The sequence below is a fragment of the Miniopterus schreibersii genome (genome assembly GCF_964146895.1).
Source record: "Miniopterus schreibersii genome assembly, chromosome: 12".
In the NCBI taxonomy this organism is placed as follows: Eukaryota; Metazoa; Chordata; class Mammalia; order Chiroptera; family Miniopteridae; genus Miniopterus; species Miniopterus schreibersii.
In genome coordinates, this window is record NC_138112.1 from 20384394 (window position 1) to 20400959 (window position 16566).

Here is a 16566-nt window from a genome sequence, read left to right on the forward strand (position 1 = left end):
CTGAAGCGTTGAGAATCCATGATATTTCAAAGAGAGATTAAAAGTAGAAGTAACAGAACCAAGGTCAGAACTTTCAAGAGAATCTATATTTAGAGGCCAACTGGTAGAAAAGAACCTAGAGAAGGAGAGAGTATAAAGAAAGCTAGTATATTTTAATGACAATGGAAGTGTACAGAGAAAAGAATCCCAATAGGGCAGTGACAGTAGTGTCACATATTGCAGAGAAGTTAAGGAGGACAAGCACTGAGTAAAACTACCCCTGGGTTTGTTTCTGAGATCATTAATGAAATCCAGAAGGCAGTATCAATAGAGTAGCTAAAGGTTGAATTCAGTGTGTTATTGATTCTGATACAGAATTAGCAAATCTCTACTGAATTCCTCCTGAATGTCCAGTGTTAACATTACTGTGTAAAGTGTATGCTTGCGTGTATCCAAACACACCCATACCTCCCAAGAGAGACTGGTTGGGGCAGGATGGAAATCATAGGAGGAAGTACTGTCCTTGAACCTGAGAAGGGACGTGCTATCATCTAAGATAGAAAGAAAGAGTGGGTTTGGATATAGATAAATTTACTGAGAGGGAAGCCAGAAGTTGAGGAAGTCCATGCCTCATTACCTCAGTTTTTAAAATTCATATCAGATTATTGTTTCTAAAACATTATATAGTCAATGTTGACATACTCATTGGTTTAACATACTTGTTTAATAAATCCATTGGAGTTTTCTCTTTGAGTTGTTTAGCATTATGTACTGTTGGTTACCTATTCACAGTGTTTCTCTTGATTCTTCCATCTATTTTTTCTAGATGTCTACCTCCAGCCTCTCTTTTATGAAAATGAATGTAATTCCATTCATTAAATCTCACATATTTTCTTGCTTTATACCCTGTCCCTGGGCTATATGAGTCTCTCTTATGGATTTAGCTATTACCTAGCTATAACCTCTCCAGGGAAAGCCAAAACTGGAAAAGTTTTGTATTTCCACTTATTTGATGAACACATCCACTTGGATATTTTGCAAGAACCTCAAATTCCACATTAAAATCTATTGCTTATTTTCACATACCCATTCAAACTTTTTCTTTCTTCTAATTTACTATCTTCGTCATTATGTGGCCTATTTTATTCTATTAAGTGATCTAATTAACTAATCTATTTTCCTCTAGAACTCTTCCCCAAATTAATACTTCATAACTCTAGCAGAATATATGACATTTATGCTCAGAAATGTTTGATGTCTCCCCATTGCCTACAGAATACAATCTGAACTCTATAAGGGTATCCAGGTTTCTTTATAGAACACAGCACAGCTTTTCTTCCCTTTACCCTGCTATGATTCACATAGACCAGTCACATTGGTTTCCCCAAGTAATCAATTTACTGATGTTTGGAATGTTTTCACTCTTCCACTCTACCACCAAATCCTAACAGGCTAACAGGCTAATGTCCATAAAAATGACACATCTTTCAGTGCCTCAACCTCTCTCAGTCACATCTAGTCTTTACCTCCTGTATCCTCCCACAGTATTTTTTAAACCACTATTATACAGTCAGATTTGTAGATAGCTAAATAGGAGTCTGCCTCTCCCACAAAGCTGTCATTTGGGAACACATCTAATATTGCTGTATCACATGTACCTTCACAGTGTCACTCATCCAACATAGAGTAAGCAGTAAACCAACATTGCCTGAATGAATGAATGAATGAATGAATGAACGAACGAACGAATGAACAAGTGCATGATCGGGTAAAATCTAAAATGCTTTGGTCTACTAGTGCATGGAGTGCTGCACTTTTTCCTGTGGGTGCCTTGATACCACCTCAGGCTTAAGAATTCCAAGACGGAACTCTTCACCTCTTCAAGCTACCTACTTTTCTTTTTTGCTCTCTAATTTGGCACACTACTTTCTCTGTGCCAAGATATAGGGTTTTATTTTGTTCCTTATCTCTCCCTTTCTCATCATGTGAAGTCAGTTGCCAAGTTCTATTGATTCCATCTCCACAGTGTCTCCTGTATCCACTCCTATTTCATTTTTACTGCTAGTTTGGGTCCTTAGTACTTCTGACTGAAAAGGTCTCCTATTAGTCTACTAACAGATTTCCTGCTCTTTTCATTCATTCTTTGACCTATTGTTAAAATAATCTTCCTAAAGCACAGAAACGTTCAGTAGCTTCTCACTGGTTTTAGAACTATCTACTGATTTTTCAGGACCTGCCTCAGTCTAATCAAAACCTACCTTTTCATGCTTATCTTTGATTGTGTTTTTTAAGTCCTGTACTTCAGCCAAAGTGAGCTACCTCTTACAATAGCTTTAATATGCCCTGAATTTTCCAGTACCCCCGCCCCCCATACTGTTCATTTGCTTATGGAAATTGTTGAGAAGGTGTTGAAACTTTTATATTCTGGCTAACCTGAAATGCCATCTCTTTCCTAAAACCTTTCTTAAGTCCCTAAAGTGAAGCAGTATATGAGCTTTTCAGTTTCCAAACCTCCAGGTGTTTTCTCTCTCATTCATTGTCCATATTCTACATTGTGTTGTGTTTTTTGTGTACTTAAATTAAGTACATTTGAATGAAAGCTCACTAGAGGCTGCAACCCTGTGTTAAGTGTTAGATGGGCCAGGCACAGAAACCCGGGTACAGAAACTCTCCAGGTCAGGAAACCCCTGATGCCTAGCAAGGGGCAAAACTGGGAAAACAAGAACCTTGTCCCCAGGGTAACCTGTCCTCCCCCAGCATATCGCTGGTCATGCAGTTTGACCCCCTGCGAGTCCTCCCTAAAGATAACATCTAGGTGTCAGCTGTATTTCAGCTCCAGGCCCTGAAAAGCAGCAAAACCAGACAGGTGGTGCTGTGGCTGCCTCAGGACCGGATACTTTGATTGTTGACCCCTGCCCTGGCACAGACCAATCATTGGAGACCAGGACCCTGAAAGAGCACACCTGGAAAGCTGATGAATATTCTATTAAGACCCTCCCCTGAGGTCTCCCCTAAGATTCCCACCTGCAAGAAAGAGATAAATAAGCTTGGGACAAAGGACTCAGCTTGCTCCCCCCACTAGGGGAGCACACCGGCGCCATCTCCATCCCTCTTCTCTCTGAGGTGACCCACAAGACTTGCAACCAGGGGAGCAATGGGCAGCAGCAGCTCATTCCCGGCTTACCCCCTGAACCTGTCTTCAAAGTCCCCTTCTCTCTCTCTGACTTCTCATTAAGCCCAAGCACCCAGCCTAAGCTCTCCTGTTGCTTCTTCTATGCTTTTCCTTGTTTCACTGTCCCAAATATACTGTCGCTGCCATCGTGGACCAAGTACCCTTTGACTCAGTGCTATGTAGCCCTTCCCTTTGGATATCCCCATCCCCTTTTAATAAATTTAATTTTTCTTTATTCACCCATCTGAGATGGCTATTTAGCCTGCTTACACACCACCGACCATTAACCTTTCATTAAGTGTTTGCCTCTGTTTCTCTAGGAATTCCTAGAACAGTTGCATGTAGTAGGTGCTCAGGAGTATTAATTAAATTAAACTGAGATATGGGATAACCAAAATAATATGCTAGTGAAGGGAGATGAAAATTTACAGTATCAGAACTGAGAAAAGATCATTATTGTTATTTTTTTTAAATAATCAGGTCATTAATTATAAAAAACCATTTTAGGGAATTGATAGAGGCAGAAGCCAGATTGCAGGGGATTAAGGGGTGAGTGGGCACTGAGAAAATGGAGCCAGTGAGGATAGACAACTTGTGGGAATGTGGAAGGTGGCTAAACTCTTAAGAAATGGAATATGGTCTGCAGATTTGGCAAGAGACTTGTGAAGGAAAACCACATGTAGTGTTTGAAAGAAAAATGAGTGTGCTGTCGGAAATGCAAGTGCCAAGTTTACTCCAAGTCATGTGTTTTCATTTTTCACCTTGGCAGGGAGAAGTACTCCAAATGAGTCAGGCCACTGAAGCTAATAATGGGTTCCAGTGTACTGAGGTCACAAGGTTAGAGTAAGTGTGCAAATCACAGAATAAGAAGCCCTGTAAACATAAGCCTGTTGGGCACTGGCAAGGGTGATGATCCAAGTCAATTGAGTTTATATTCCTTAGTTCAGTCTAATAAAATTACTTAGACGAGTTACTGAGCTAACCATACATATATACATATACATATACATATACATATACATATACATATACATATACATATACATATACATATACATATACATATACAATACCTTTAATTATTGCAGGTATATTTTGAAAAGTAAGACACTTAAATCTTTACTTAGTTAAATTAGAATGTTTTTCAAATGTATTTTAAAAGATAATTATAGTTTCTGCTAAAATCACTTAATATGAGAATAATGAAAATACTTAAAGAAATGTGGCTTATATTTCTTGGTAGGATGTCATTTATATTTATCTTTAAGCAGGGCTGTTGTATACACAGTGATAGTCCAGAGCTCCTGAAATAAATGTAGCTATTGGATTTAGTTTCCCCTTGACTCTATTGTACATAAATCTTCTCTTAAAGACTTTATTGTAAGAAATACAATATCAGAATATTTCTATTTAGTTTATGAGTCAACTTCATATTCAAGACTAAGGCTGTAATTACATAATTAGAAAATAATAGCATGGGGCAAAATAGGTTTATAGTTGTGAGTACTCAAAACATAGAATTATTCTTGTATTATTATTTATTGTATTATTTTGCATACAAACAACTGTAAACCTACTTCTGCCCTATCCTGTATATATAGACACATACATACACATATACTTTTTTTTTTACAGTCAAGTTAATTTTTCAACATTTATCTAGATATTGTATGAGTATTATAAAAGGTAGAATACTCATTTCAGAAGCCCTGGACTACATTAGAATTAAAAAAGATCTTAACCTTAAAGTCCCTGACATGAGCAGTTCATTAGAATAGGTTTCATGAGATTCTCAAGTAGATATATGATCACCAAAAAGCTAACTACTAAAATATTCTGATCATAACTTTTCACAGATAATGAAACTGTAATGGGGAGTGGGGATTAATTTACTTGGCCAGGGACACTGCTGTTAGCTTAATAGGACTAAAAACCTGGTTTTTCAATTCCCAGCTCCTACTTTAACCATCCCAGTGAAAATAACAGATTCCTACCAGTTGTTATAAGGATTATTTGTCATTCACTTAAGATATGATCTCTTTAAAGAAATATTTTCCCCAGCGTGATAAAAAGTTTTAAAATGGAAATTGGACACTATATATGGCATATAAAATAATATATACACAATAACTCAAGAAATAAAAATGAGACTTTCTGTTTGTCTTCCCTTACCCTTGTTTTACCCCTTCCCTTCTACCATGTTTCTTTTTCATTTTGGATGTTCTCATCATTACCTCTGATGAATTTGATTATAATAATACAATCTTTTGATCGTTCTTTCAGTCATTAATTCAACAAATATTTCCTGAGTGCTTTCTGTGAGGCACCATGCTAGGTCCTAGGAATAGAATGGTGAGCACAATTTACATAGTTCCTTTGTCAAGTTTGTAGTCTTAAGGGACATAGATATTGATCAAACATTTACAAAGAAATGTAAGAACAGATTTTGGTAAGTAGAAAGAATGAAAAGCACCAAGTACTATTGAGAATGACTACTAGGAGCACTGGTCTGGGACATCGGGTCAGATTTCATGAGGAGGCGATGTTTCAGTTGAGGACAAATCAGGAAGGAGTTTGGTAGATGCATGCTCCCTGCAGTGGAGCCAGCTTATTTAAGGATCTCAAAGAAGGCTAGTGTGGTTGGACTGAGGAGCACAAGGGGGGAGAGAGATGCACAAGAGGAAGCTGGAGAAGGAGGCAGGGAACACATCATAGTAGTGACTTGACGCTATGCTAAAATAAGAGCAGAGGGGAGCCCTTGAAAGATTTCAAGCCAGGGAATGGCATGGCTCTTTCAGACTTTTTGGCTATTATGAATAATGCTTCTGTGAACATTCATGTGTTGCTGTTTTTGTGTGGACATAAGTTTTCATTTTTCTAGGGTATATATTTAGGAGTAGAATTGCTGGGTCATTTGGTAACTGTTTAACTTCTTAAAGAACTGTCAGACCTTTTTCCAAAGTGCCGGTACCATTTTACATTCCCACCAACAGTGTATGAGAGTTCCAATTTCTTCACATCTTTACTAGCACTGTTATTTTCGGTCTTTTAGATTATAGCCACCATATAGGGTGTGGAGTGGTATCTCATTGTGATTCCCTTTTCTTAGCAAGGCTTTTAAGACTGGCATTTAGGATTTTCAGTGATCTGGTACCAGATTACCTTTTTAGCCTTTTATTTATTTAGTTTGAGTAAAGTACTTAGTCAAAAAGTACGCCCTATACTTTCCTAAGTTTCTTAACAAATTTTTTTTGAGTGTGTGTGCTTGTGATTTGCAAAGCCTTGATCTGTGCCTTGAAATCCTTAAAGGCCCATCTAAATTTTTTCTGTCTCCTTAATTTTATTACATTGAGCCCTATGGAATAATTGATATTTGACCATTTTAATTTATAAAAATAGCAATTTCAAATGATTCATTTTAATGTATTTCTTGCTTTTTTCTGATCTTCAAATGACTACTACCATTTCCTTTCAAGTTTTTTCTCCTAGCCCTTGTTTGTACCTCCCGTGGTATTATTGATGTGCTTATGTGGTATAATGTCTCCTATAGGGCTGAAGTCTCAAGTGCAGAGGGTGTTGTGTAACACAGTGTTTTACACATAGTGAGTTTGGCAATTGTTAAAATGTTTTGAAGGAATATATATATGTACTATGTAATGAATTGATATAAATAAAAATGAATCAATATAAATAGAAGACATAAAAATACACACAACTACAACTGAATACAAATGCAGACATGTTGGAAAGACTAGACTTATTGGTCAGAAGAGAAGAGCTTGGAGAGTAAGTTAAAAGATATTCAAAGTAGAGTGTGAGACGAGTCTGATTCTCATGACCAGTGTCAAGGAACAGTTTTGTGGGTATTGGTGGAGAGTCTTGGCACCCTGAAAGCTGTCATGATGACATTTAATCTGATTTGGTGGCAAATGGGTGCCAGTGCCAGTTAGTTTAAGCACCTTCCATAATGAATACAAGTGTTAAGTAATTGTTGAACTGATGCTTGAAGAAAATTATTCTTGTAGATGTAAATATAATATATTAGATGAGACTAGTATCCCTGAGTGAATCCTAGTGAGAGCTGATTCGCCCCCCTTTTTAGCGAAGGCTTACTGAGCTAGAATGAGACCCGAAAATGGAAATAAAAATTATATTTAATGTGAAAGGAAGGAAAACATAAATAGTTGTTTCATGAAAATTACTTTGTTCAATTCCAGTGTCTATCAAGTTGGCGTAAACGATTTTGGAAAATAGTTCTCTGGAAAACAAAAATAGGCAAAATACTCAGTTTCTCCTCTCAGTTTTTGCAGATAAAGGTTATTCTTATTGCTATTTTCTTTCTTTCTTTCTTTTTTTTTTTACAAACTGGACAATTCTGGCTCTCTCACTTGCTAGCTGTGTGACCTTGGGCAAGTTATTCAACATCTCTTTCTAGAGAAATTGATAGAAAAGCCCAGGTGTCACACATTTACTATTTGATGGTGTCAGAACCATAACTTAGGCCAGTTGTATCTTAGTCCAGCGATATTTTCATCCTATACCTTTACTTTTAAGACTGCCACTTGTCAACACCTTGGTAGCTGTGTTCAAATGGATGCTGGGTTCCTAGAAATAGTAGTATTTGTGCTCTGGCGGGGTGGCTCAGTTGGTTGGTGCGTTGTTCCGTACATCAAAAGGTTGTGGGTTTAATTTTTGGTTAGGGCACATACCCAGGTTGTGGGTTTGCTCCCTGATTGGGGCATGGACTGATCAATGTTTCTCTCTCTCTTTTCCCTTTCTTTCTCTAAGCATACCCTCAGGTGAGGATTAAAAAAAAAAGAAAAGAAAAAAAGAAATATTAGTATTTGTTTTCTCCTTTTTTAGATTCTAAAACTATTATATTTTTTAACTTTTTTAAAAGAAAATTTCAAGTGTACACAAAAGAGAGAAGTGTAAAATAAAACCCCTGATTATCCATCACTCAGATTGAACAATTAGTTGCAAAGAATTTGTTACATTTATCTATGTTTTTATTTTTTTGCTGAACTATTTGAAGCAAATCATGTCCTTTCATTCCTATAATCTTCATTTCACATTTCTAAAATGTGGATATTTTCTCACATAATCTCATAATCACACCTGATTAAAATTCAGGTACAGCTCTTTTTTATCATCTAATGCTCATTCATACCAAGTTTTCTCACATGTCTGAAAAAAATCTCTTTGTAGTTGATTTTGTTGAATTAGGACTCAAAGTCATATATATATAGTTAACCTCTTAATTTAGAGCACTTTCCCCGCTTTCACCTTTCATGCCGTTGCATATCTGCAGACTTTTCCTTTAGAACGTCTAGCATTCTGGATAGTTTCTTTGTGCTTTATTTTACTTGTTCCTCTGTACTTGTATCCAGTACATGGGCCACACGTGTGTGGCTTTTGAGCACTTTCAATATGGCTAGTCTAAATTGAGATGTGCTGTAAATGTAAAATTCATACCAGATTGTATGAAAGAAAGAGTAGAAAATACCTCAATACTTTTTTTTATTAATAACTTTTTATATTGACTACATGTTAAAAGAATAGATAAAAGTTATTATTGATGACAGTAGTTTTCTTCTTTCATTGGAACTCCCCTGTTCTTTTTAAAACTTTTCAGAACTTTCAAGCATTTTTTTTTATATAGAAAGAAAATAATTTTAAATTACAATTTCAAATTAGAAATCCTTTACTTCAGAAACCAAGAGAAACTCCTTTGATGACATTAATCTTCTATGACTATTAGTCAGCTTGGGTTTGCATCCAAAATTCTAAGGACTGGGTGGCTTAAATAATAGAAATTTATTTCTCACAGTTCTGGTGGCTGGGAAGTCCAAGATCAAGGTGTTGGCTGATTTGATTCCTGGTGAGGTCTCTCTTTGACTGGCTTGCAAATGGCTGCCTTCTCATCATGTCCTCATATGTCTTTTCCTCAGTGTTTACAGAGAGAAAGAGGGAAGAGAAGAGAGGAGAAAGGAGAGGGGGGAGAGAGAGAGAAAGAGAGAGGAAAGGATAATGAATGAACACCTAGGGGGTCTCTTCCTCTTCTTATAAAGCCATTAATCTTATCAGATTAGCCCTCCCCTCTTTAGAGTTTATTTAACCTTAGGTACCTCCTAAAAGCCCTGATTTCCAATTACAATCACATTATGGGGTGAAGCTTCAACATAAAGTTTTTTTCAGGGGAAGGGGGCGGGGCAGACAATTTAAATTTGGTCCCTGGTAATGAATGACAGGTTCAGTTTAAAATGGTATATACAGTGCCAACACAAATGCTTTTACAGTAGTAGTGATATTTATCTTTGAAATACTTTTAATATAATACTGTCCAAGACACATAATTTCTTGTCTTTTAAATACTGGGTCTTTAATTGTAGTTCTTGCTGTTTTATTCCTTCAGTAAATCTTGGTTACAGTTACGGGGGGACATTTGTATTCTCACTTGTAATACATTACAGCTGAAAGCAGTATTAATGAGAGGTGAAACAGCAACTTTGCCATTATAATTTTATTCATGCAGCTGATTGGACTTGGTTGGGGGTAGTAATATGTGTGTAATAACATGTAGTTATAAATAATAGCTAAGGATGTGTCAGATATTCTTTTTTAGACACTTTACATTTTTTATTGAGAGCAAGGTAGGGAAATGATCTGGTAAAGAGAAAATCTCGGAACAGTATACAGTAACAGAATTGTCTGAGAGGAGGAGCTTGTAGACCAGTAAATGCAGTGCAGTGTTACAGGTGTGATAGAAATACGCGCAGTGTACGTGAAGACGTCGTTGCGCCTGGAAGGTGAGTAGGAGCGGAGTGGGCGTGGAAGTGTATGGAGGACATTACAGGTAGAAGAAGCAGGCTTAACAGAGGACAGAGGCATGATATGGCTAGAGGACTTAGGGACTCTACAAGCCATTCCCTGTGGCTTCCGATGGGTTGGAGCTCCAGCCAGTTATGTAGAACAAGGGGAAGTCATGGAAGACTTCAGGTGTTATGCTAAGGAGTTTGGGCCTGATTCTGTAGGCAGTGAGGATTCACTGAAAATCTAAGCAATGACATGATCAGATCTGTTTTTGAAAGATCACTTTAGTATTGATTGGGGATGATATATTGGATGAGTAGGAGAAAGGAGGCAGGTGATTTGCAATAGTCCAGAGAAGAGGTATCTAGTTAAGACAGTAAAAATTAGGATAGAAAAAGGGATGCAGTCTAGAGATAGGGAAGCAGACTCTGGAGGATTTTGGATTGATTGGATGTGATGGGTTTGCTGCGCACTGCTGTGGTCCTAGCTAATGTTTCTAACCATGAGTACTAAGGCCCCAGTGTGAAGATTTTTTGTCATTAGTAGCCAAGCTTTAGCATGGAAGAGGGTAGGAATTAGCAGGGCAGTGGTGGCCGATAGGGGAGGAAATAAGCACACTGAGGGTTTGCCCAGAGTATAAAGTGTTACACTGCACATTCTGGGCTGGGTAGGGCGGGAAGTGAAGGGTAAAAGGAGAGCAATAAAGCATCACAAATGGAGGGGTTGAGGGATGAGTTATCTCTACCAGGTTGAAGATTAGATGAAGGGCAAGTTAAGAAAGTGAGATATTTGGAAAGAAGAGCATCTGTAATCAGAGATTGGGATCCTTGAATTTAAGATTACAGAGGCTGATTAGTTCCCACAAATGATAAAGTCCATAGTATGACTGTAGAAGCACATTGCTAAAATGGGAAGGTGGATGAGGGTTGTAGGAATTGAGGAATTTTGAGGTAGGTTGTTGCTAGTTTATCCTTAGGAATGTTTAAATTCCCATGATGGTGGCAGCTTTGGAGTAGAAAGAAGCTTTGGAGAAGAAATTAAGCCAGCTGAACAAGTCTTCAGTGAGTTAGGAGGAGTAATGAAAAGGTAGGTGGGTGACGATGCGGAGAGGCTGTATACCCAAATGCCATGAACCTCAGAGGAAGAAAGCTTTTACGTATGAAGATGGAAAAGTAGTACTAGTGTGAGAGCATGGTCGTGGAGCTGGGGGAATGCTGGGTTCACCTTTGGGTTTTGGTAGATGTTGGGAGAAGAGTCTCCTCTAGAACAGGCTGCAGGGGAGTGGATTCCGTGGAGAAGGTATCAGTTGAGGTGAAGAGGTGAGGGGAAAATTCTTATTTTTTTTTTTAGAGAGAGTAAGAAGGAGGGAGGGAGAGAGAAGAGAGACATGGATTTATCGATTTGTTGTTCCATTTATTTACACATTCATTGGTTGATTCTTGTATGTGCCCTGACCAGGGATTGAACTCTTGACTTTGGTGTATCTGGACAGTGCTCTAACCAACTGATCCACCTGACCAGGGCTGTGAGGGGAGAATTCTGTCGAAGATGTGAGGAAATTTATTCACTATGGAATAAAGATTCCAGTATAAAGGTTAGGATGAGTTAGTAGCAGAAGGAAGATTTGGACATGGAAAATGGATGAAGGAAATACATAGTCAGACTAGAAACCCTGCCTTTTTTGAAGAGAGGCTCAGGATGACAAGAATAACAGGAATGTTTGGATTGATTTTAGTGAAGTTTATGGACCTAGGAAAACTGAGAACCTAATTGGTATTGTTTACTTAAGTAGATTAGCAGACTGCAGTCTTTCTTCCAGTTTAAATGCCTTGCCAGTTACATGGTTCTTATTCTGTAGTAGTTTATAATTTTATAAGGAGGTGGTCATGTCACCAAAAAGCTCTAGTCTCATGTGAAAAGTATTAAGTGCAATTGTAGAGTATAGACAGAAGTCTGTGAAAGTATAGAGAAACTTAGTTCCAGCTGAAAGACCTGGGGAAGACGTCTTGGAAAAACTAGCCTTTTACTGGGTCTTAAAGAGTAGATAGGATTTTAATAATTAGATTGGGATAAAGGGGCATTCTGTTTTGGAATGGCTTGAGCAAAGATATGAATTCAGGAAAATACAGAGCTCATTTGTGGAACCGTTGATAAAAAGTAAACAGGGAGCTTGATCTCAAGATGAGCAAGCGAGAAATGGAAAAGATCAGTGGAAATTAGATTGTATTATATTAGCTGCCCATAGAGATCAGAAGCATGAATAGAGCCTGTATGACAGAAGAAAAATTAACTACTGAAAATGGAGCTCTGCATTCTAGGTATCTGTGTCCACGAAGGCAGCACTTCATGTTTATACAAGGAGAACTCCCAATATTTCTGTTGGAGGTGGTCTCTGTGCCCCTGGTCTTGCTTGTAGTAAGGAATTCCAACAAGAGATAATAATAAATAGCAGCAAAGCATGCAAGAGTTTATTTGCAAGAAAAGGAAATATACTCAGATATAGTTCGAGCGGGCAGCTTAGCTGGCCACAGCCGAACCAAGTGCCCTGCTTGTTTGGGCATTTGAAATTTTATACCCCAGAGTTGGGTTGTGCAAAAAACAAAACCAAAACAAAAACCTCCTCAGGTTTCAAAGTTGTGCCACTCTGGTGTTAAAGTATCTGTTAGATCACATCCTGGCAGAGGTTTGAAGTCTCCCCTGCCTCACTCTTGGGCCTGCTAACTCTTGGTTAATTCTTATTTGTCACATCTCCCAAATCTTCCCCTTGATCTTAGCCATGTATCCCTGCATGTCTATCTAGCTGCCTACTCTTAACAATTCTATTGGTATGTGTGTGTCTGTTTCTGTGTCTGTGTCTGTGTCTGTGTCTGTCTGTCTCTGTCTCTGTCTCTGTCTCTGTCTGCCATGGTCACAAGAACACACACTATGATATTCTCACCCCTGAGCCCCTCCAGCTTCTCATTGCCTGCCTGGAGTGTAAAGCCTTTTGCAGATTGGCTGTATTGATATACACATTATTGCTTATTCAGATGTAACATTGTGGATCATAGTGTCTATCTGTGTTTATGCATGAGTAAAAAGAAGTTAGTAATTAAAGGATATTTGCCACACTTAGGCTCAAAAGACTGCTTGTTTGAATGCCACACTGCGAGGTATTAGGTGCAGAACTTGGTTTTGTCATTTTATTTCTCTTAGATTTATTTACTTGTACTTTGGCTTTAGAGAATCATTTGGTTTCTTAGTGGTGCATGCTATAATGTCAATATTTTTTTTCTAAGTAATATACTACCCATAATTCCCAATTGTGTTTTATTGCCTTTAAGAGTTTTATCTGTTCTCCCAGGTCCCGTGCATAAAAAGTAGTATTACATATTGGAACTTTCCCAAAGTATGCTTTATGAGGTATTGATTGCTGTATCACTTAGAATTGTGTTTGGCTATAGAGAATATAAAACTATTCCCGTGATTTAAAAAATTGAACTCCATTTGTTTTACACTACAAAAATTCCACAAGTAGGGAGTTGTTGGTATAGATTTGGCTGCTAAGTGATACCATGAGGACTTTATGTTCTGTCTGTTGTTTGGCTTCTTGTTCTCAGCATGCCAGCATAATGATGGCCAGTAATAGTTTACATTTATTGAGCACTTTCCATGTGCCAAGCATTCTATGTGGTGTAATGAAATATCTGTCATAATACTTCTACCAATTCTGAGAATTAGCCAAGAGACCGTTATCACTATTCGACACCCGGTAACAACTAAGATTAGTAACATGTCCAAGGTCTCATAGCTACTAAGTTTTATTGCCAGTGTTCCAGCTCCTGCCTTCCAGCTCTGGAGATGAAGAACTTAACCACTGTGCTGTAGTTGCCACACGCTTGTGAGCTTCGTGAACATGAGGATTATATCATATTTATAGCCAGATCATAGTGCCTCATGTAATGGTTTTGCACATTGGACCATTCAGTGAATGTTCACTGGACAAAAGAATGGATGAATTGGGTGAAAAGAATTAGCCAAGAGTGTATTCGTGAGTACCAGGGAAGTCTGTCTAGAGGGAGCTTGGATAGTAAGAATACTTAACCATGCAGGAATACAGAGTTTTCAGTTTATTAGTATTTGGAGATAAGATTGAATGGGCAAAGTATGAGTAGTTGGCAGTGAAAGTTTTGATAGATAAGGGAGTTATAATGACAGTTTCTGAAATTGGTTTATTAAAGCCCCATTTCCTAAACATACTGTGCTTTTTCTTTTGCAGTGCTTCCACTTCTCATTCAGAGAATTCAGTGCATACGAAATCCGCTTCTGCTGTGTCATCGGATTCTATTTCAACGTCTGCAGACAACTTTTCTCCTGATTTGAGGGTATGCACACTGTTTCTAAGTTCTGATGAAGCAGTCTCTGTTAGTTGTTTGTGGCCAAGACTGTTAATATAACTTTTAACTGAATAAGCAGGAGGTACTGATGGAGTATTGTTAAAAACCTCAGTCTTTATAAAATATTCCAGAGCAGGCCAGCAAATTGGGAAGTCTTATTTATTTGTAAATGGAAATGTGTAATTCATCTTTAAGTTTGATAACTTTTAAGTTCTTAGCTAAAAGATAAGTAATGAATTTCATTGTGGTATAAAAGATTTTCATGATTACTCCCATAGTGATGGCCATTAATGTCTAACATTTATTGAGAACTTTACATGTGCTGAGCATTTTTTCTAAGTTGTGTAATGAAATATCTTACACTACTGCTACCAATTCTGTGAGGTAGAGACTGTTATCATCACTATTCTACACACGATAACAACTAAGATTAGTAACATGTCCAAGGTCTCATAGCTACTAAGTTTTATTGCCAGTGTTCCAGCTCATGCCTTCCAGTTCTGGAGCTAAAGCACTTAAACACTGTGCTGTAGTTGCCACACATCTCATCCTAGTTTGTAAGTATTCCTCTACTTATTAAAAGCTTTGTTGCTATGAAATTAACCACATTAGCAATATGCTATAGCACTTTGTACATTTTTGGGTTCCTCTCCTTTTCTACCTCTGCTTGTGTGTGAATGATGGACAAAGTGAATTTCACATTATTATTAAGTGAAGTCCATACTTTATTCAGTTATCCTTTGTTTTTAACATAATGTCCTCCTTGCTCTTCCAGGGTTCCATCCAGGATACCACATTGCGTTAGTAGTCATGTCTCCTTAAGTACCTCTTGGCTGTGACAGGTTTTCTGACTTTGTTTTTGATGACCCTGATAGTTTCAAAGAGCAGCGGTCAAGTATTTTGTAGAATATCTGATTTTTTACCCATTATTAGACTGGGGTTATGTGTTTAGGGTAAAGATCCATTTTTATCACAACATATTATCGACATGATTTATCCTGTTGATGGTAACCTTAAACACTTGGTTATGGTAGTGTTAGTTTTTTTTCTGAGTAAAATACTCTTTTTTCCCCTCCTTCTCCTTATATTGTCTGCTTTGGAAGGAAGTGGCTATGGATAGCTCACACTTAAGGAGTGTGTAGTTATGTGCTACCTTGTTGAGGGTATAGCATCTACACTTTTTGTAATTCTTCTGCATGGGAGATTTCTCTTTTCCTCATTTATTGATTTATGCAATCATTTATTTATATCATGGACTCATGGATATTTATTTTATATTTTGTATTACAATCCAGTACTACTTTGTTCCTCATATTGTTCCAACTCCAAAGTGGGAGTTTTTATAGTCAGATCTTGTGTGTTCCTTTGACACATTGTGGTGTTTTTGTTTGATGTGTGCATGCAGGGTATGTGTGTGTTTTAGCTTTTCTTTTTGATCACTACAAGGTCCAAACTATGGTGATAGTTTCCTCTACCCAGTTCTAGAATTATCATCCATTTCTAATTATCATCCATTTATTGGAGAATGGTAGTTAGAAACCAAGATCTGGATACTAGGTGTGCTTTTCTTTTCTTTTCTTTTCTTTTCTTTTCTTTTCTTTTCTTTTCTTTTCTTTTCTTTTCTTTTCTTTTCTTTTCTTTCTTTTCTTTCCTTTTCCTTTTCCTTTTCCTTTTCCTTTTCCTTTTCCCTTTCCTTTTCCTTTTCCCCTTCCTTCCTTCCTTCCTTCCTTCCTTCCTTCCTTCCTTCCTTCCTTCCTTCCTTCCCCTTTTCCTTTTCCTCCTTCCTTCCTTCCTTCCTTCCTTCCTTCCTTCCTTCCTTCCTTCCTTCCTTCCTTCCTTCCTTCCTTCCTTCCTTCCCTTTTCTTTTTCTTTCTTTTCTTTCTTTTCTTTCTTTTCTTTCTTTCTTTTTTTCCAAAAAGAAAGTAACAGTACTTCAATTTTTCTTTTAAAGCAAAAGATTATTTGCATGCATCCTGTTTGGAGATAATATGGGTATGGTGATCATATATGTAAATTTGTCTGGAGTAGACTTATTTAATGCCTGCTGTCTGTTTAGGTTTAACATTAGACACAATTTATCCTGAATTATTGACTCTTAGCACAAGGGTACCAAGGGGATCTGTTGGCTTCAGAAATTACCCTCTTTCGTGCTGTATTCAGTATCTTTCACAACTTTGTGGGGCCCTCAGAACGTTTTTATTAGATGAATGAAGAGACGGTTGTTAA

General features: G+C 37.5%; 1 protein-coding gene across 5 annotated transcripts in view; it reads left to right on the forward strand.

The window, feature by feature from the left end:
- The window catches only part of MTMR2 (myotubularin related protein 2), a 91639-nt gene that overhangs the window by 24479 nt on the left and 50594 nt on the right, over positions 1-16566 (forward strand). For 4 of the 5 annotated variants that reach the window (XM_081152640.1, XM_081152643.1, XM_081152644.1 and 1 more), the window contains one exon: positions 14223-14328. In XM_081152640.1, coding sequence (XP_081008766.1) covers positions 14223-14328 — 106 coding nt within the window. Of the gene's footprint in view, positions 1-3922; positions 3995-14222; positions 14329-16566 lie in introns of those variants that run through there. The other variant, XM_081152641.1, reaches the window with a different exon arrangement.